Raw genomic sequence first — 18,192 nt, forward strand, 5'->3', positions numbered from 1 at the left:
GGGCGCTACATATCTGATCTCTAGCAGACTTGCGAGACGCCTTTGCTGCTACGGCAAACCCCACGACTTCAGGACAACAAACAATTATGGCCGGATGAACTGGACTTGACGATACGATAACTAGTGCAATGGACGCTGCAGACTCTGGGGACATCGGCCCGGCTCAAGTAGTCCACGTCAAAGCGGACGAAGTCGACGAGACTGGCGCCGACATTGCTACACGGCCTACAGATGTAGGAGACACAGGCGTCGGCATAATTGAGGAGCTCGGGGATCCATCGGAGACAACAGATGCCCCGAAAGCTGAGGAGGAACAACCCACAAAATCATCACCTACAAAGAAAATTGCTCTACCAGTTCGACCTACCTTACGGCGCGACCAGTCGTCTCAACCTCCGCCACTTTCACCCTCGCCCTCAGCTCCCTTCGGCGGGCAGCAGCAAAGCTTCCAACCCGAGTCGCTTTCCCTAACAGAGTTAAAACGCCTTGTAGCAGAGATACCCAAGTCTGAACCCACGGCATACGCATTCGTATACGGAGATGCTGCTTCTTTCCCGGAAGAACTGGAAGAATGGTTCACGTACGGATACGACGAGATTCAGGGGCTACTTTGTGCAAAGGCATCCTTTGAGGAGCGATGGGGGGACTTCCTGGGACGAGACATCTCTATGAACGGGGATGTTTTGGGTTGGACACAGGCATCTGCCTCCACAAGAAGCAAGTTTGTTGGAAACGAGGTAGCTAGTCTCGAGCATCCAGATATTCGAAAGAGGGTCTTGGGACTAGAATCACTTGCATATATCGCGATGGGAGCGTGGGGAGAATTGGGGGGTTCTGCCAAGACGGAAAATGAGCCCAAGGATGCTTCCGGCTCAGATGATACCCACGAAAAAGGAGCGTCGGAAGAAGATGATGCTTGTCATGTACAGATGAGATGGATGTTGAACGGAGCAGAGACAATTTATGAGCGGATGGGTGCACAGGTTATTTTCGACGTTATGCGTGGTGCGTGCCTGAAACAATGGGAGAAGTCGAATCATCTGGGCCCCGTGGAAGAGTCCGATCAAGAGCAGACGATTCTTGAGATTCGAGAGCTTAGGGCGTCTCTAACACTGCTTTACTTCTTGATCGAAGCCGGAAGATGGCAATGCGAGTTTGGCGAGAAAACCTCTCTCCGGGATGAGCTCTCTTCACTGGAACCCAACTTCCTCGTCTTTCTCGTAAAGATGATTGCAAAGTTTAGATGGGATGAGGCGCCGGAGCTTCCACTGCATAAGCTATTATTGCTGTTTTGGAAATCAGTATTGTTGATCTTTGGCGGCAACAAGGATCTGCAAGGCGCTCGAACTGCACTAAAAGCTGGCAGTGACAGGGTAGACGAGTATGGCGACCCTCTTATCACCGCCTCGCCGCTCGATTACCACCTATTCCGACAGGAGATCACCTCAAAATACCCAGCGTACAATCCTCCGCCCCCGCTCTTACCCTTGGAACCCGAAAATAACTCCATCCTTCCTCCGCTCTCAACGCATCCCGACCGAGCCAACAACAACTCGGCTAATATGATATACGGCTCTGGCCCTGGAAATGTAAATAAAGGAGGTTCCATTCTCCATCAGCCTGTTCATATTGCTACTCCGGCTCCTTCACCCCCGCCGTCTCCCGTCGGCCCTGGTGGGAAAGCTGGTAAAAAACAAAATTACCAGACCAACCAGAATTTTCCCTTTCTTTACCCGCCGCTGGACAGTACTAGCAATAACATCGGTGGGAAAGGGGGCGCCGATATGCAGGATATTCTTGTGGGTAAAAGGTGGGAAGGGAGTGATATTCCTGCTTCTATCCTCGAAGCGGGCGTACTTTTCGCGAGCAGAATGAGAATGACAAGGGCGATGCGGCAGCTGTGGGAGGAGCGGGAGCGATTCATGAAGTATGAACGCGGATGGGGAGAGGTCAAGGCAGCCGAAGGTCATGGTGATGGTGCCTATTCTCCTTTTGAGAAGGTCGCAGAACAAAATGAAGGAAGCGTTAGCAGCGACGAATCGATTGAAGCCGATGTCACGGAACGTCTGAACCGAATCGAGGACTTTTATGTAGGTGAAATGATTGCGGTATTCACAAATTTTGAGCTGACTTGTTTTGGTAGCGACATGCTCTTCCGCATCTTCAATCCCTCGTTATTGTTTTGTTGAAAGTCGTTCTTGCCAATGTCACTCAGCTTCTCACACAACCAAATGGAGTTGCCGGGCAAAATGCGTTTCCGCTCGCAAATCTTGAGAATCAAGACGGCCAGGATAAAGGAGCTGACAGCAGCGGTGCGATAGAGATTGAAAGGGATGGAAACCCGAATGCAGAGCGTGTCGTTGACGAAATCGATAATGTCCGGACACAAGAGATATCATCCAAGGCGGTGTCTGGAGTTTTGTTGCTTCTATTGAAATGGTTCAAGATATCCCGTAAGTTTTTATCCCTCTGAAACCAAGCAGGCCAACTAATATATCTGTTAGACATTCTCAAATTCGAGTACCTTACCCAGCTCCTGCTAGACTCGAATTACCTTCCTCTTATCCTTAAGCTCTTCGCTCATCAGGAGATTGAGCGAACGGTTGACAATAAGAATGATCAGGATGAATTAGGGTGAGCAGATACCGAGTTTCTATAGAATATAAATATGAATGCTAACTGTCAAAGGTTCTTCCATTTCTGCCGTCTTCATGCTGGACGAAAAGACTCGGCAACCTCTGGAGAAGAGCAAGAAGTCAAGGATGAAATCTACCCTATCCCGCCCGTAATAAGACTTCGCCGGAACCAATTCTCCGACTTTTCAAATCCTGCGGAGCTCCTTCCATCACGGCCTCCTGAAGTAGATGAACTCGGCTATCCTACGTCTGACCTGCCAGCTGAGCCAATTACAAACTATTCGTGGCGAAACTTCTTTTCTAGCATCAATTATCTCCGGATCATGCAGAAAATTTGCAAAGACAAAGCACACCGAAACCTTCTTTTAGTACAGTACAAATCCTCAACGATATTGAGAAAGGCGCTCAAAGTGCCTCAGCACCACCTCCGTCTATACACGCTCAAGCTCTTCAAAAACCAGGTACCTTATTGCGGTCGGAAATGGCGCCAGAGCAATATGCGCGTCATTACCGCGGTCTATTTGCACTGCCGTCCGGACCTTCGGGATGACTGGTTGGCGGGCAGCGATATTGACGCTGAAGTTGAAGAAGCTTTGCCTCTGGAACAAGCCTTGCGCGGCCTCACACATTGGCATAACTTGGATCGCTATCCCGAGCAGATGGGCGCTCAAGAAGGCATTTTGGAGGAAGAACGTGATTTTTTCGTCAAAGAACTTGAAAAGATGGACTGGGGCGAAGACCTCGTGGCGCCTTTCGCGGACGAAGCCTCTGCTGGACTAGGCGACCAAATGTGGGCGCCAAATACGGGAGTTCCAATGCAGCATATGGAAGGATGGTCATAGATTCAAGAGCTGCATCTGTTGTTCAGCGCGTTTGGATGAGTTCTTCGGACCCTTTTTTTCACGCATGTCCCGGGATGGGTTTAGTCCTTTTTCCAGCTTTATACCCCACGTGCATGCACATGATGGGATTTGCTTATCTGGCGTTAATGTGTCTTGAGCTTCATAGAAGGCAGGTTTTATTATATCGATATGCATTATGCGAAATGAAATATTTTTTGTTTCTCCTACGCATACATTCAATTTGCCATGGCCAAATGACAAGATTTCTTAATCGCACAGTAAATGTATTCCAATATGGATCAATATCACTTGAAGAAGATTTGGAATCACCAATCTTTGCCCTCTGAATTGATAAAGTTACAGCTGTACGGATGAATGTTTCGCCGCACGAGTAGGTACAAACCATAACTGACGTTATAGTGTGGTTTTGAACTGAAGGTGGCTGAAATAATCGCTGACAAAGATGAAAAGGCTTTTTCTTATCGATAACCAAAACAGTTAAGTTAGCGGGACTGAAGTCATAGGCCTACTGTACCTTAAGTCAATGGCAAAGCGCCCTTGGCCCGCTGGCCCACCCATTTCGTCATGCGATTTCTCGTCAGAACACCACCAAAGACTTCCTCCTCTTCGGTCTTTTCCAAACATTTCTTGCCACATACCCGAGACAATATCCGGGCTTTTGCTTTATATTATCATACATCTCGATTGGCACTTCCAAGTCAATCGGCATTTCCTGAACAATTAAGGCTTCCGCATTCAAGACGGGCGGCAGCGCAAACGCAGTCAAGAAGGCAATATTCTATTGTAAATCTGCATTCGCAGGCAAATATGGCTGCTCAAGGCGAGAAGAAAAACATTGTGATCATCGGTAAGGAACATGCCTCTTCATTATCGCAATATGTTTCAAGATCTAATGTCTATGGTTAGGAGGCGGTATCATCGGATGCACTACAGCATATTACCTTACTCGACACCCCGCCTATGATCCTTCGCTGCACAGCATTACACTTCTAGAGGCAAGCAAAATTGCTGGAGGTGCATCAGGCAAAGCAGGTGGTCTTCTTGGTCTCTGGGCCTACCCTTCTTGCATCGTACCTCTGAGCTACCGGGAGCATGCCAAACTCGCAAAGGAACACGGTGGCGAGCAGCGATGGGGCTACCGTCCCGTACACTGCGGCCAGATCTCTGCACGTGGACGATCGTTGAAAGCCCTTGCCGCTGCAGTGGACGGCAAAGGTGGCGATAGCAAGGTCTCTCTCCAAAAGCGCACAAAAGAAGCCATTAGCTCTCTCCGAAAAGCCGGAATCCCAGAGGACCTGGACTGGATCGCGCCTGAAAGTCTCGAGGAATACGACGAAATGGGCGACCCGGAAAACACTGCACAAGTCCACCCATATCAGTTCACTACTTCAATGGCGGCGCTGGCCGAGGAGAAGGGCGCAAAGATCATTCTTGGCGCTGTATCCGACATTGAAAAGTCTGGAGATCAAGTCAAATCTGTGACTTACTCGGACAAGGCTTCTGGAGAATCGCATACTATTCCTGCCACGGACGTCATCATCTCCGCCGGTCCATGGACGCGCAACGTTTACCCCAAAGCACCCATCTCCTCGATCCGTGCACACAGCGTCGTTATCCGCGCGCACTCGCCTATTTCGCCGTACGCGCTCTTCACCGAGATCAGCCTCCCGGCTGGCTTCTCAAAGAAGAGCCGGGGCCCCTCGTACGTTGCGCCGGAGATTTATGCCCGCCCTAACGACGAGGCATACTGCTGTGGTGAAGGTGACCGCCTCGTCCCTTTGCCAAAGACTTCTGACGCTGTCGAGGTCGATGAGTCTCGTTGTCAAGATATCCTTGACCAAGTCGCAAGCATCAGTGACGAGCTGAAAGATGGCGATGTCATTGCCAAACAGGCATGCTATCTTCCCAACGTCACGGCTGGAAATGGCCCCCTCATTGGCCAGACTGGAACCAAGGGCCTCCTAATGGCTGCTGGCCACACGTGCTGGGGTATCCAAAATGGACCAGGCACAGGAAAGCTGATGAGCGAGTTTGTCTTTGATGGCAAGGCGAAGAGCGCCAATGTCAGCAGCCTGGATCCTAGAAAGGTGCTGTAACCTTGGCCCGGATGATGAGCTTACGTTTTCAATGACACAAGTGTAAATGAATGAATATAGAAGGGAGGTTTTTTTTATTTGGATGATTTTTCTCAGGGAGCGATTCCAATGCGAAACATTTTATAGATATGGAAATGTAACTTTTCATTATCCGTTAGATTGTATATAGCAAAACTTCTAGAGATGGAATGGCAACCGTGGTTTATTCCTTCGACTTGATTCTCACAGATGGGCTGACCATGCTTTAAAAAACCAAGGAAATGTTGGCAAGCTTCGTAATTCAAGTTAGCTGGGTATCTGGCTATACAATGAAGTTTGAAAATTCAGTGTAAGCTAGACCTAAATTTCCTTGCGCATTTTTATTTCCCAAATGTTAGATCAACTCAGCTGTATCACTGGGAATTCAGGAGAACCACTCCTCCTAGGGCTTGGACGACGCAGTGGAATACGACACCGCACTGCTCACCGCCTTCGTCGGCATGTCGGAGATCTCCATGTCTATCGCCGCAGCTTTCCCCACGCGACGTCATCCCTTGAATTGACAAAGCTCTGCAGCAACAATTTACCGTCTTTGTACGATATCAAAGAAATGCGAAGAGATATAATTTATAAAAATGATTTCTGGGCAACGAAAATAATTTGAAATTGTAAAGGGTCTGGGAACGCATCTGCGAACAATTGTCGAATCTCAGCTATACTTACCTGACCTCGTCAATGGGCGCTCTGTTTTTCTAATTCTCTATGCATTTCTTATGAACGACCACAGAGTCGAACCCTGCTAAGCACGTCGCACCACTAATGCCAGCTTGTCCAAATGGATTATGATCAAAGAAGGACTTTTGTGAGAACACCAGTCTTGGTGGCAGGGGTGGAGAAGGGCGGTCAAAGGGTAAGCTTTCGGAATCCGTGTTCCTGAGAGGTCCGGCTTCCAAGAGAGGGGCTCGCTGACAAAATTGACTGTTTCGATTGAATTTAGTTTCCAACGTGAGTACCGCTCGTATCCGAGAAATTGCGCGAAGCACCGTGTCTGCACATTCCAAGGGATAGTAAACTGATTTTTGATTACAATGGAATCAGAAATGAAGAGCGGCCACGTCCTAGATGCGCGCCCTGGAGAAACAATTTGGTAGGTGGCCGCTTCAGACAGGTCGACATCATCGTAATAGATGGGATGCTGTTTGAATAAAGCCGGAAGCTAATGATAAAAGACTGCCCTCTCCCAGACTAGAAACCTCTTCTTTGCTGCATTCTACGACAAGATCCACGTGTACAAGCCGTGTTTCCCGGAGCAGGCTCTGGGGAACGAGCCGGACCTGGTATTTTCTCTTGCGAGCTCGGGCCTGAATCACTTTGGCTACATTGACGAATATCATCCGCATGCCATCAATTACTTGATAGTGAGCGACCTTGGCAACGAGGAGATCTTGGCATGTGTTTGCGATGATGGAGACGTCATTGCGTATCACACTCGGGCTATCTTCGAAGCAGTGGAGCAATCGAATGTCAAGCAAGCGGCTAAAGGGGCAACGGTCGAGGACCCTCGGCCATTTTTCGTTGAAAATGTTACGCTAAGCGCCTGGGGCCTTGCGATCCACAAAGAAGCGCGGATGATTGCCGTCAGCGCAAATAATCATGAAATCAAGGTTTACGCGTTTGCCTTGACGGGGCAACGAGAGGAGTCACCATATTTACCCGTCGGAGAAGCCCCCCATAGCTCTCGGCCTCCTTTCGACGGAGGCGTCTCTGGGAATTGGGAAGAGTATTGCTCAGACAGTCCACGTAGGAGAGATCGGAACTGGTCTATAGATCTTATTGGGCACCAAACAAATATTCCAAATGTTGCCTTTTGTAACACGGCTGATGATCCTGAGGGCCGATGGCTCGCCAGTACGGACATCAGTGGGGTCACAGTCATATGGGATGTGTGGGCCAGAACGGCGATTCGAGCATTTCACTTTGGCCATCAATCGCTAGGAGCCCGCGATTTGCTCCTCGAGCCAACGTAGGCGGAGCTTTCGCTTCTTTTTATTTGATCAAAAGACTGACTGTTGCTCTTATTTAGTCGCGGATGGGGCGTATTTTGTCTAGACCCTAGGTCTTTCAGAGTGACTCGCGGTGCTGAAGAGACGTTTGGCTGCCAGCCACAGCTTTACAAGGACTGCTGGGATGCAACAGCAGCACGGGAGAAAATATCTGATACTTCGATTTGGCACTCTGATTTTATGCTTGCAGCCGTTCAGAATTACCAACAAGGACTGGATGCTGAAAATGACATGGACCAATCACCGTCGGAGGACGAGGGGGAGGAGGAGGAGGAAGAAGAAGAAGAGGGAGAGGAGGGAGAGGATGAAATCTCAGCTGCGGCTGGTCTTCTCCCATCAGATACTGCTGATCTCTATGAACATCTCACAGGCGACATGGAAATGGAAGATGATTCAGAAGAGGAAGAAGAAGAGGAGGACACGGACGATGCACAGCCTGGAATTCCTATGAACCAGATGCTTCCCGTGCACGGGGTTCAGGAAGTCCTTGAAGAAATCCAAGAAGCTGCTCAGGCGGCTGCTTCATCACCTCCTATTCATCATCCTACTCCGAACGTTGCTGCAACACCTCAGACGGCAGAGACTCCCACCGACCTCTCAGCAGGTACTGGACAAGTTCAAGCACAGCTTGGTCCCGGGCAGCCACAACCAAATCAACAATATACAAACCCCCAACTTGCTTCCACGCAGTCTCGACAAACTCAAACCCAACATCAGCCATCAAGTATTTCGCAAGGTCATCATCATCCCCATGCCAAAAATTACTTCCGCGTACCATTCTGCCTCCTGCACACATCCGAAGTCGACATTCGCCTTGTAGACAAGCCCTCCGACCGCCTTCGCCCTTCCGTAAGCATCCGCAATCCCCTCCACCAACGGCTCCCTCCACACTTGAGCTGGCTCGACCGCTTCACTCGTCTCAACATGCTCGCGTCGATCCCTGAACTCGGTCTCCTCATTATCGGGTCTCAAGTCGGACGCGTTAGTATTTTCGCTTTAACTCGTTCTCGCAACCCCCCACAACTAGCGTTCCGTCTTGATGCCATTCTGCCATTCAAGTCCCAGGAAGAAGCCGGCCAGCGTCCAAATTACCCACTAATGGGCATCGCCGTGGGACCGGTACAAGGGAGAGAAATGTCCTCTTCGACTCGCCCCCGTGCGGAAAGAGGCAATTCTTCATCTTCCGATGACGACGAAGAATACGAATACCAATCGACTCGAACCCCCAAGGAAGACACACGCGAACCATCCGAGCGTACCGATATTGACGTTGACGGCTCCGGTAGTGCTAGCACAAGTACCCCCGAGCCCTGGCGCGCAGTGGAATCGAATCGCAGATACCGCCTCATGCTGACATACTATGATAACACGGTCCTAAGCTACGAGCTAGGCAGAACGAGATACGGAGGCGGCAGTGAATTTGTAGTAATTGGCGAGAGCGAGAGCTATGGTGATGAGCAGCATGCTGAGAGAAATTCAGGTGCTGGTGCCGGCAGCAGCAGGAAAAGAGATGCCGCCACGGCTGCGGCGGATTTGAGAGAACGCTTGCTCATGATTTGATAAGAACGGTCTCGTGGTTCAAAGCTTTTTCTGCTGATTCCTTACGAGATTGAGCATTATCCATGTCTCTGTAGTAGTAGTTGCTATGCACAGAGAGTCAAGAATATATCCTATAAGTTCCACCATTTTCAACTTTGTTGAATTCCTTTTGTTATTCAATATTCATCTCTTCTGCGCTTCTCTGTCGTAACTGGTGACTGGTGACTCGTGAGGTCATATTTTCATAATTTGATATAGCACCGTAGTCCGTAGTCCGTGGTTTCTGGTCTGTGGGTGAGGAGTCAGGACTTGTTCATTTCCTGTCTCGCCTCTCGCCCTTTACATAATTTCCTTTTGTTTTTCCCGACTTTTACCATTACGCCTAGTCTGGAGGTTTGGTCTTTGCCTGGAAGACCAACACAGACTCAAGACCGGCTTGGTATGGAAACTTTGGGCTGATACCAAACCAGACCAGACCAGGACAGACCAAGCAGATACGTTTAAAAAAATGATTGATTAACTGATTGATTTATGGAGAAGTAAGTCATTTTTTGGATTAGGTACATGATAGAGAGAAACGCTAGAGAGATTGAGAGCCAGTTGACATGTTACTTGCTGTCTTGGATCATGAACTGGCATTTTCAGATAACGTAAAGCTATTGAGGTTCGAAGAGTTTTGCTTCATAGCCTACTTTCCTTTCTTTTTTCTTTTTTGTTGTTTAAATAACTTTTGCCGTGGACTGATTTCTGCATCGAAGAATGTTGCCGAGAAAAAGGAAAGTGCAATACCATGAGGTCTCTCTCATAGCGTACCTTTCATAGGAAAAGGCCTTTACTCGTCCTCTGTCAAGTCAACTACCTTGCGCCGTTTTCTCATAGGTCCACCTTCTGCAGGTTGGATTTCGGGGAGTCTGCGATTATATGGCTCGGCTTTGATTTCGGTTTCTTCCTTCTTAACTTGTTTCCGCAGGACTTCGTTTTCAGCCTGTGAGGTGGGCGAAATGCTGCGCGTTAGCGTGCTGTTTGTTGGGGTATTGCGGAGAGTCAAAATAAATGAGGCCCAGAAGAGGGGGAGGTGATTAGGGGAGAAGGACTGAAGTAGGACGGGTGAAGTACCTGGAGCCTTGTAAGTGCGGCTTGCATCTCCTCTTGGGTCATGGGAGCTTGGGTACTGTTTTCAATTGTAGGGCGATCTTCCGGCTCTTGTGGAATTTCTGGCGGGGGAGTCATCTTCAGGATTCCTAGCACGTCTAGGCAGACTAGTGGCCGATTAGTGAATGCTTGAAGAGATCCAAAATGATTGGGGAAAAAATGTCCCATTTTTTGAAGGGAAAGAGAGTGGGCTGTTTACATCTTGAGCGGTAACGGAAATTGAATGTCAGCGGCTTGCCATGAATATTCGATAGCGGACTGTGTATCCATTCCCCAAACGGAGTGGAGGGAACCTCGTTGCAAAGCCTGAAAAGCTCCTGTGAGCAATTGTCTTCAAAATGACATGGGTCCCAAGAAATACTTCACTGAATGAGAAATATGTGCATCCTTTAGCAATTCCTTTGGGCCCTTTGTCAAAGCAGAACCTTTTTTTGGCGCCCCAAGCTCGGCGCGTCCAAGATAATGCAGTTCCTTCAGGCGTATAATTTGGACTTGGATCAATCCCATTTTCGCAGCCGTTTTAGCCAGCTCAGCTGAACCAATATCCAAGCTTTCATCTGTGAACAAGAAATATTCCATGTTTTCTTAGCTGAAGTGAACTTTGAATACGCCAAAGATTAGAAGAAGAATGACTTACCGATTGCAATCGAACTGAAACTAAAGTTTGTTTTTGAAAACCCGTTGGGCTGTCTGAATTTCATTTTATTTATTACCCGAACAAAAGGCAACTCTCCAAGACTCTTCTTGTCATGATACCAGGAGTGGCTAAGAAGAGAACCACCGTCTAATCTCAATATGATCCGGAGCGCCTTCGCACCATGCCACCTGAATTTTGGATCTATCCTAATCTCAACCTCAAACTTTGCGTCCGTTTGCGCCTCAATGTACTTCTCAACCGTCGTTTCCGAAGACTTGAAGTGCTCGTTTGGTGTGTCGTATTCAGGAAGGTACGTGTCATTGCTTGTTAGCTTAATCCTTACTTCGACGTGCTCGAGAATGGCCATTGTATGAAGCGACCTTGATCAAGGTTCTTTTGGATATGAGTGCTGCAGTGAAATTTGGTGCAGGAAAATGAAATGGTCGAGGAAGGCGGAGGACTCTTGCACTCGGAAACCAGGACGTAGGAGAAACCTCACTGCTGTGGGACCAGGAGACTAATGATTCAATAAAGTCTGTGTGATGTTAAAGTGAGAAAGAGAGCAAAGAGAAGCTCGAAGATTTTATGCCAGACAGCAATCTAAGTCGATAGGTGAGCCTGTGAGATGAGACTCAAAGAGATGGCAGTGGAAATTGACGGCGCGTGATGCAACAATGGAATCACTCGTGGCAAGCATAATACTTTCTTTCTGCCAGAAAAAGGGCACTGAATTAAGCGCATCCAATTGAAAGCCAGAAATTCACTGAGCATTTTGCCCATGGCCAATCCCCAGTCTCTCAAAAAAACATGGGTCTCTTGCTGTTCGAGAAAAACACGATCAGCATAAGTTCCAAGCCATAACATGTGACAATGCAAAGCCATTATATACGTCACGAATGTATTTCAAGCAGAGACGGTCTGACATCAAAACAGGGGAATATTGACAATATTGTATGTTGTTTGGATGTCGTCGGTGGTTACATGACCGCCATATCACGCTAATGTGTACCGACCGATTGCTACGTGTCGATATCCAAAATTTCCATTAAACCTCCATCGACAACGAACCATTCCGCCAACCGCGACTCTCAAAACTCCAAATTTACACTTCCTCGACATCATCATGTTCGAGGTTCCTGAAGCCAAGCGGTAAGTCTGAACCCTCCGCTTTTCAGCTCCCAAAATCCCACAGCTAAATCACAGTCTAAACAGTGTCCGCCGCGAGGATCTTTACTCCGGCACACCTACCCCGTCTCCACCAGCTTCACCTACACTCGCAAGCCTTCTACAATCGCAACTGGAAGAGAAATTCAGCTATGAGGCTCTTAATCATCCCACCGACGTCAAGCCTTCCACTTCTACAAAACCGAACGCCAGCAGGACGGATAAAGTACTGAAGGAACAAGACCACGACGACACCCACGACGCAGCTGTGGATGCAGCTCAGGATGGCCAGGATGGCCAGGATGTTCAGGACGATGACGACGAAGAGGCCGCTTTCGCATTTCGTCTGTTCTCCAATACCTCTGCGACACCAAAGGTGAAGATTCGATCACCGTCACCTGCTCCGGCGGGCAGCGGAGGGTTCGTCACTCCCGGTCGACCAGACAGTTATTATTTCTCGCAAAAAGCAACTGGAGAGCCCAAGGACCAATTTCAATTTGCGGCTGTAAGCGGAGAGGATATTCTCAAAGCTAGTAAACAGAGTTGTGTAAGTTGTGCTCTTCCCTCCTTTTGCACCTTGCGCTTCCGCACGCAATATGCTGCTATCATTTATCTCCACTGATCTGGGAACTTTTACTAACTCTCCTCATAAAATAATAGCCAGGATCGTTCATGCCATGGCGCGTCGTCACAATCCACGTGCAACCTCAGCGACGATCCAAAACCGACCCTGCGGACCCTTCAAAAGCAGAAGTCGTATTGGAAGCCACAAAAGAGAATACTACAAAATCCAAGACGAAACCGAACAAGAAGCGCCGGATCATCATACGTCAGCGGCAAGCAAAGAAGAAGGAATTAAAGGAAAAGGCCTTGGCTTCACAGGCGGAAAAGGAAGCCGCGGAAAAAGAAAAGCGCATGAGAAGGAATCGCGAGAAGAAGATTAAACGGCGAGAAAAAGAGAGAGCGAAGAAGGCCGAGGCGGTATCTACAATGCCTGCTGACCAAGAAGACGCCCAAGCCGAGAGTCCATCGTCAAGCCCTGAGGCTGAGGGCGAGGACGTCAATATGGAAGAGAATTAGCGGCTTGGTACACTTGGGTCCTTGTATAGAATTACCGGTTAAGGCTTCTTTAAGGAATAATAAGATACCCTTTTTTCAATAATATATGATTTCAGACGAAATGATTTTGGACCAACTCATCATAGTGTGGATTAAGTAAAGTGGCTATTAGGACAACACCTAGCTGGGGAAAAAAAGGTAACACCATGACTGAATAACGAATCCCTTGAGACTAGTAATACTTCCAAAAGTATATAATCATCTAATGAGCAGAGCGCCAGAGTAATGCAATTATTCAAACGCGAATGCCAAATGACCAGAGAACACACATTAAACAAGAATAACAAAAATGAGCACAATACCATATCTAGAATACAGGCAACGGGATCAAAGACCACGAACTTTGCGATAACTGGGCGGCTTCAGTTTCCTGCGCAAGAGTTTCGCAGAATACGGCGGAACAAGAGAGATTGCCAGTATGGCAAGCACGCGCCAGAGAAAGCTTAGAGAGACAACATATCCGAGATCGAAATAGCCTCCGAGGAAAGGGATGCTACCGAAAAAGATCAATGCGGTGCCAAGCAGCGAGAAGATCATGACAGGATGCCAGGTGGTGATTTCCATGGCGACCATGATGAGTTCGTTGATGACGAGCACGGTGAAACTGACTGCGACCATGCGGGGCCCGTCAATGTCGACGAAAAGCTCTGAGAGGCCCTGGATTATGCTTCCCTGGTAAATGGACACAAAGACCCAGATGAAAAAGGTGCGGTAGCTGAGCGATCGTCCCTCTGTGAGTTCCTTGTAGAGCTCTGGATAAAGATTCGCGAGGTCTTCGTCGACATCCTTGTCGAGAACGAGAGAAAAGACGGGTGCCATGGTGTAGACTGTGGCGTAGCCCACGAGAAGCCAGTCCTATTATGAATGATATGTTAACATGTGGATCATAAGGAGGGGAGGAAAGAGTGGGGTAGGTGAAGTGGCTTACTCTGTAGAGGGCATTAGGTTCGAACTTGCTCGCGATGCTAAACATTGTTTGGCACACGCTGATGATGAGACCACGATGAATGACAAACTGTGCGAGCTTGGCACTTCGTTTGTAGCTATTGCGTCCGTGCCAGACGAGTAATTTCGTAAGATGGCAAAATTGCTCAATAGAAAAGTCAGCTGCCAGACTGGCCTGGCGGCCTTCTTTGCCCACGATACCAACGCCAACGTCAGCTGCTTGAATCATCGAGACATCGTTACCGCCATCGCCGATACAGCATGTACGCTTCTTGGTATGTTGTCGTATTAGCTTCGCAACGTCGGCTTTCTGAGTAGGCGAGCAGCGGCATGCGATGACAGCAGGCAAGCGCACGGCTACCGAGATGAAAGAATCCCGGAAATGAGTGAGCATCAAAGCGAGGGAATCCCCGTCAATAAGGAGGCAGGCATCGGACTTGTTGCGAAGAAAGTCCAGTGAGTCTTGTGCTCGATCTTTGCTTTTGACTGGAGAGCTGGTTAGAAAGGAACAGATAGTATTCGGAGGGAGAAGAGGGGGGAACCAGGCTTACGTTTTGCAATGGTGTGCACATACTGGCCACGAGCCACCAGTTTAGCACTAACAGCGACACAGCGAGCAGTCTCAACTTTATCTCCTGTCAGCATCCAGATTTTGATTCCAGCATTGCGCAGGAGCTCAAGGGACGGCTTGACGTCCCGCTGCAGCTTATCTTCAACACCGGTTACTCCCAGTAACTCCAGATCGCGCTCGAGGAAGTCTCGAATAATTTTAGCCATAGCAGCGTCACGGCCTTGTAGTTGCAGTGATGCCTGGGCAAAACTTGTCGAGAACTCCTTGTACTGCTGCCACGATAGCTTCTTGCGGCCTACAACCAATGTACGAAGACCTTCCCGAGCCATATTCGATGTTTCTTCCTCCAACCAGTCATTGGCAGCAACGATTGAGCTCATTACTGTATCAGCACCTTTTTGATAAAACCAAATTTCACTATCATCGCCGGCAGGTTCAGAAAAGCTCTCCGAAGTTTGAGCGAATTGGACAATGATACCCATGCGTTTCCCCTCAGAGGTGAATGGGAAGACATCAAGGATACGCGCACGAACGACGATGCGGCCAGTATCCACAGCTTGGAGCATGATGGATTTCCGGTCGCGATGAACAAGGCGGAGACCAACTGCTTCAGTCCACTGTACAATGGCGATTTCATCAGGCGACGAAGCTTGGTATGCCGTGACGTTGCGGCCATCTACTTCCTCTGTGGTCGGTGTCACATTATGACAAAGGGCAAGTGCCAAAACCACATCTCGCACTCTGCAGCCAATTTCTCGGCGGGTACGGGTTGCGGAGGTGGTAGAAGACGCTAGATATGCGGAGGAAGGTGTAATGAGGGCTGAAGGCGCGTTATGTTCGGTTTGCTGCGGAAGGGAGAAGCCTTGTTTGACATAGGATGTCACTTCATCCATTGCCTCATTTGCATAAGATACAGTTCCCACATGGATCTTTTTAAGCTCCATTTCTAGAATTCGAGTCAGATTATACTCCTTGAGGAAGACAAAATGTTTTACTCACCATTTTGTGTCAAAGTTCCGGTCTTGTCACTCAAGAGATACTCAACTCGTCCCAAGTCTTCGGGGATCGTGCTTGTCCTGACCACAGCCCCCGGTATACCCGGATCGCGTTCAATAAACCAAGCGTATACTGATTTTCCCATGTCGAGATTCACCCGAAGACTTATTGGGACGATTGTGGAGAAGAGGATCAGGAAACGCATGACAGACACGTACCATTTGTGTCCATCAGGAGATTCAAACCCTTCAAGAGCGACAAGGATGATTGAGAGCGCAAGAGTAAGGAAGCAAAGAATTTTGGTGAGAGAATTGATCTCGTTCTCAAGCAGTCCAGTCTTTGAACGCGACGGCGAGGTGGAAAGGGCTTGCCGGGTTTCAGGGCCAGTATAGATGACTACTGCTAAAACCGTAGAGTTTGAAGCAAGCACAGTATTTGCCCATGCAGTGTTGTCTATACTCAGAGGCGCTGATTGGATCCCAGGGCCCTGGCCATCGGCGACGTCGGTGGTGTCCGAGTTTTCGGGATTCCTTGTGCTGGTCGAGTTCTTGCGTTGAGTACCATCTGGAGCATACTCAATGGTACCCACAAATTCATTGACGGCCTTCTCTGGCTTGCCTGCTGTGATGTTCAATTTCAAAAATTCTTGAGGATCGAGTGCTTGCGTCAAAGGCGAGGCAAGCCTGAGTTTCCAGTCCGTCTCTCCGTCCAGTTGGTCGGTTCGAATAAAAGTCTCCCCAACGCCTTCAGCGTCGTCCTGAGAAGACGGCTTGTTTGCATTGTCAGATTGAATGGCGGGTTCATCGAGAGCGCCTTCCAGTAAATTTTCGGAATCGCGCCGCTCAGCTGGGCTTTCTTCCATAGAAGTCTTCACGGATTCATTCATCATACTCTTGAGAATGACCACATCAGCTGGAACTCGCTGATCCTTACCAAGCTTAAGCACATCTCCAACTTTGAGATCGCGAGCACGCTTGACAAGCTCGTGAACCGAAACAGACGTCTCGTCAGATCCAGAATGCCTTGATCCTTTCTTCTTTTTTAGGGTGCGCATCGAGCTATCAAAAATTGGCACCTGAAACCCAAGAACAGTATAGCCTTCTGAATTCGCCTCTGCATCTCTTCGTCGACGTGCAATATCGTCGAGTGCTTCTTTGCCCAATGTAATAGTCAAGACGAACGCCAATGGTGCAATATATGTGGAAAGATATCCTATTCGTAGGGGCGGAATAATCTGAGATAAGGCAACCAGAAGAAAGTACATGTTGAAGAAGAAGGAAAACTCGTTATATAACGTGCGCGGGAGGAAGCTCCATGGTGTATATTTGGCATTCGAGACGGCGTTTGGTGGAAATCGTGACGTTTGCTGTTGACCAACTGCAACTATCCTTGTCGAAGAAGGGTCATGCTCTTCGGGGGGCTCCTCTTCGACATACTGAGCTTCCCGTGGTGTAGTTGGTCTGGATGCGCTCGACATGAAACTTGGAAGTCTTATTTTGGATCCTGCGTGGGATGGCGAACCGAGTCCAGCACGCTGCCTTCTTCGGCCCGATTTGGATAGAGGGAGAAGTGGTACATCATCCTCAGTCGCCGTAAAGCTTGCCCCCGAGTCCCTTAAGTCTGTGCCATCGTCATCATTTATCAACCCCTCCGCTTCCTCGCTTCCACGTCGAGAGCTTGACTGGCCATAGCCCGCCTGGTACTCGTCTCCTCTTCTGCCGCGATTCGCGCGCAAGCTTCGGAGAGCGGTGCCCGCTTTCCTGGTGCCATTTTGTAGGTCCTCATCAAAGCGGTTTGCATGTACCGAAGAAGAAAGGTTTGGAGCAGTGGATGGTGCTTCTCTTAGCTCTCCAACCTCAAGATCTAGGTCAGAGTCAGACTCTTCGTGCGGAAAGCTGGAGTCCGTAGGTTGATAGTAGCCGCGTGTCGAGGGCATAGTTCGAATGAAAGTTGCTCGATCGAAAGTCTAAACCGACGTGATCGCGGATCCCGAAGGAAGGGTTTCAGGCAGTCAGGCTCGTAATATCATGACAGAACCGCGCATCGCCGGCCCTGGCGAATTGAGTATGGCTGGATTGAGAATGAAACGGTAGAGCCTGACTGTGACTGATCTGCTCTGTCGAAGTTCTGAGGCGTAGGCAGAGCAGATTTGAATGAGCGCAATGCAGATGGTCAAATGGGATACTGTAGCTATTCGTTCACGTTGCAGCATCTCGGGCCTGTCGGACCCTTTTCCCCGGCATGTTGCTGCCTTGCCTTACGTAATCCCGCACTTTAGCTGCCGGACCCTTAAAAACTTCCGCGAGTATAGAGACAGAATGCTATGACTTCACCGTAACAATGCTCAATTTTTTCGCAAACAAAAGATATCCAATCTGATATAAGTAACTATTCTAGCTGTACAGTATCAGCTGCTCTCTGGCTCTTCCTAG

The 18,192-nt window shown here is 48.8% G+C and overlaps 6 protein-coding genes across 6 annotated transcripts; 4 read left to right on the forward strand and 2 right to left on the reverse strand.

The window, feature by feature from the left end:
* Positions 1-64: 64 nt before the first annotated feature.
* On the forward strand, positions 65-3,671 carry L228DRAFT_249207 (N1221-domain-containing protein). The gene is made up of 4 exons (XM_018333041.1): positions 65-2,090; positions 2,144-2,453; positions 2,505-2,634; positions 2,689-3,671. Exons 1-4 carry the CDS (start codon positions 129-131, stop codon positions 3,476-3,478), a joined length of 3,192 nt encoding a protein of 1,063 aa, XP_018186950.1. The 5' UTR covers positions 65-128; the 3' UTR covers positions 3,479-3,671.
* A 403-nt stretch (positions 3,672-4,074) lies between these two features.
* L228DRAFT_232006 (fad NAD binding oxidoreductase) lies at positions 4,075-5,829 on the forward strand. The gene is made up of 2 exons (XM_018330584.1): positions 4,075-4,346; positions 4,406-5,829. Exons 1-2 carry the CDS (start codon positions 4,307-4,309, stop codon positions 5,593-5,595), a joined length of 1,230 nt encoding a protein of 409 aa, XP_018186951.1. The 5' UTR covers positions 4,075-4,306; the 3' UTR covers positions 5,596-5,829.
* Positions 5,830-6,409: 580 nt separating this feature from the next.
* On the forward strand, positions 6,410-9,197 carry L228DRAFT_240255 (hypothetical protein; the record flags this gene model as incomplete). The annotated part of the gene is made up of 5 exons (XM_018331222.1): positions 6,410-6,484; positions 6,572-6,579; positions 6,673-6,721; positions 6,819-7,597; positions 7,658-9,197. 5 exons carry the CDS (start codon positions 6,410-6,412, stop codon positions 9,195-9,197), a joined length of 2,451 nt encoding a protein of 816 aa, XP_018186952.1.
* Positions 9,198-9,707: 510 nt separating this feature from the next.
* Positions 9,708-11,641, reverse strand: L228DRAFT_249210 (hypothetical protein). The gene is made up of 5 exons (XM_018333042.1): positions 10,966-11,641; positions 10,690-10,885; positions 10,528-10,634; positions 10,293-10,435; positions 9,708-10,161 (listed from the first exon to the last, which is right to left on the reverse strand). Exons 1-5 carry the CDS (start codon positions 11,330-11,332, stop codon positions 10,009-10,011), a joined length of 966 nt encoding a protein of 321 aa, XP_018186953.1. The 5' UTR covers positions 11,333-11,641; the 3' UTR covers positions 9,708-10,008.
* Positions 11,642-11,985: 344 nt separating this feature from the next.
* Positions 11,986-13,321, forward strand: L228DRAFT_262421 (hypothetical protein). Its single transcript, XM_018334418.1, has 3 exons — positions 11,986-12,114; positions 12,178-12,676; positions 12,790-13,321. The coding sequence occupies exons 1-3, from the start codon at positions 12,089-12,091 to the stop codon at positions 13,207-13,209; spliced, it is 945 nt and encodes a 314-aa protein (XP_018186954.1). The 5' UTR covers positions 11,986-12,088; the 3' UTR covers positions 13,210-13,321.
* Positions 13,321-17,941, reverse strand: L228DRAFT_232009 (phospholipid-translocating P-type ATPase). The gene is made up of 4 exons (XM_018330585.1): positions 15,764-17,941; positions 14,745-15,710; positions 14,177-14,679; positions 13,321-14,103 (listed from the first exon to the last, which is right to left on the reverse strand). Exons 1-4 carry the CDS (start codon positions 17,694-17,696, stop codon positions 13,576-13,578), a joined length of 3,930 nt encoding a protein of 1,309 aa, XP_018186955.1. The 5' UTR covers positions 17,697-17,941; the 3' UTR covers positions 13,321-13,575.
* Between the last annotated feature and the right edge of the window lie 251 nt (positions 17,942-18,192).

Source organism: Xylona heveae, assembly GCF_001619985.1.
Source record: "Xylona heveae TC161 unplaced genomic scaffold L228scaffold_8, whole genome shotgun sequence".
Lineage (NCBI taxonomy): Eukaryota > Fungi > Ascomycota > Xylonomycetes > Xylonales > Xylonaceae > Xylona > Xylona heveae.

Bases quoted from the DNA above. Each gene is read 5' to 3' on its own strand.
- L228DRAFT_249207 (XM_018333041.1), top strand. From the start codon at position 129: ATGGACGCTGCAGACTCTGGGGACATCGGCCCGGCTCAAGTAGTCCAC. The intron at 2,454-2,504 runs GTAAGTTTTTAT...TATATCTGTTAG, and splicing joins GAAATGGTTCAAGATATCCC to ACATTCTCAAATTCGAGTAC. The intron at 2,635-2,688 runs GTGAGCAGATAC...TAACTGTCAAAG, and splicing joins AATGATCAGGATGAATTAGG to GTTCTTCCATTTCTGCCGTC.
- L228DRAFT_232006 (XM_018330584.1), top strand. From the start codon at position 4,307: ATGGCTGCTCAAGGCGAGAAGAAAAACATTGTGATCATCG. The intron at 4,347-4,405 runs GTAAGGAACATG...GTCTATGGTTAG, and splicing joins GAAAAACATTGTGATCATCG to GAGGCGGTATCATCGGATGC.
- L228DRAFT_249210 (XM_018333042.1), bottom strand. From the start codon at position 11,332: ATGGCCATTCTCGAGCACGTCGAAGTAAGGATTAAGCTAACAAGCAAT. The intron at 10,436-10,527 runs GTAAACAGCCCA...ATCGGCCACTAG, and splicing joins TTTCCGTTACCGCTCAAGAT to TCTGCCTAGACGTGCTAGGA. The intron at 10,162-10,292 runs GTACTTCACCCG...CCCACCTCACAG, and splicing joins CCGCACTTACAAGGCTCCAG to GCTGAAAACGAAGTCCTGCG.
- L228DRAFT_262421 (XM_018334418.1), top strand. From the start codon at position 12,089: ATGTTCGAGGTTCCTGAAGCCAAGCG. The intron at 12,115-12,177 runs GTAAGTCTGAAC...CAGTCTAAACAG, and splicing joins GAGGTTCCTGAAGCCAAGCG to TGTCCGCCGCGAGGATCTTT. The intron at 12,677-12,789 runs GTAAGTTGTGCT...ATAAAATAATAG, and splicing joins AAGCTAGTAAACAGAGTTGT to CCAGGATCGTTCATGCCATG.
- L228DRAFT_232009 (XM_018330585.1), bottom strand. From the start codon at position 17,696: ATGCCCTCGACACGCGGCTACTATCAACCTACGGACTCCAGCTTTCCG. The intron at 15,711-15,763 runs GTGAGTAAAACA...CTCGAATTCTAG, and splicing joins CGGAACTTTGACACAAAATG to AAATGGAGCTTAAAAAGATC. The intron at 14,680-14,744 runs GTAAGCCTGGTT...CCAGCTCTCCAG, and splicing joins TGTGCACACCATTGCAAAAC to TCAAAAGCAAAGATCGAGCA.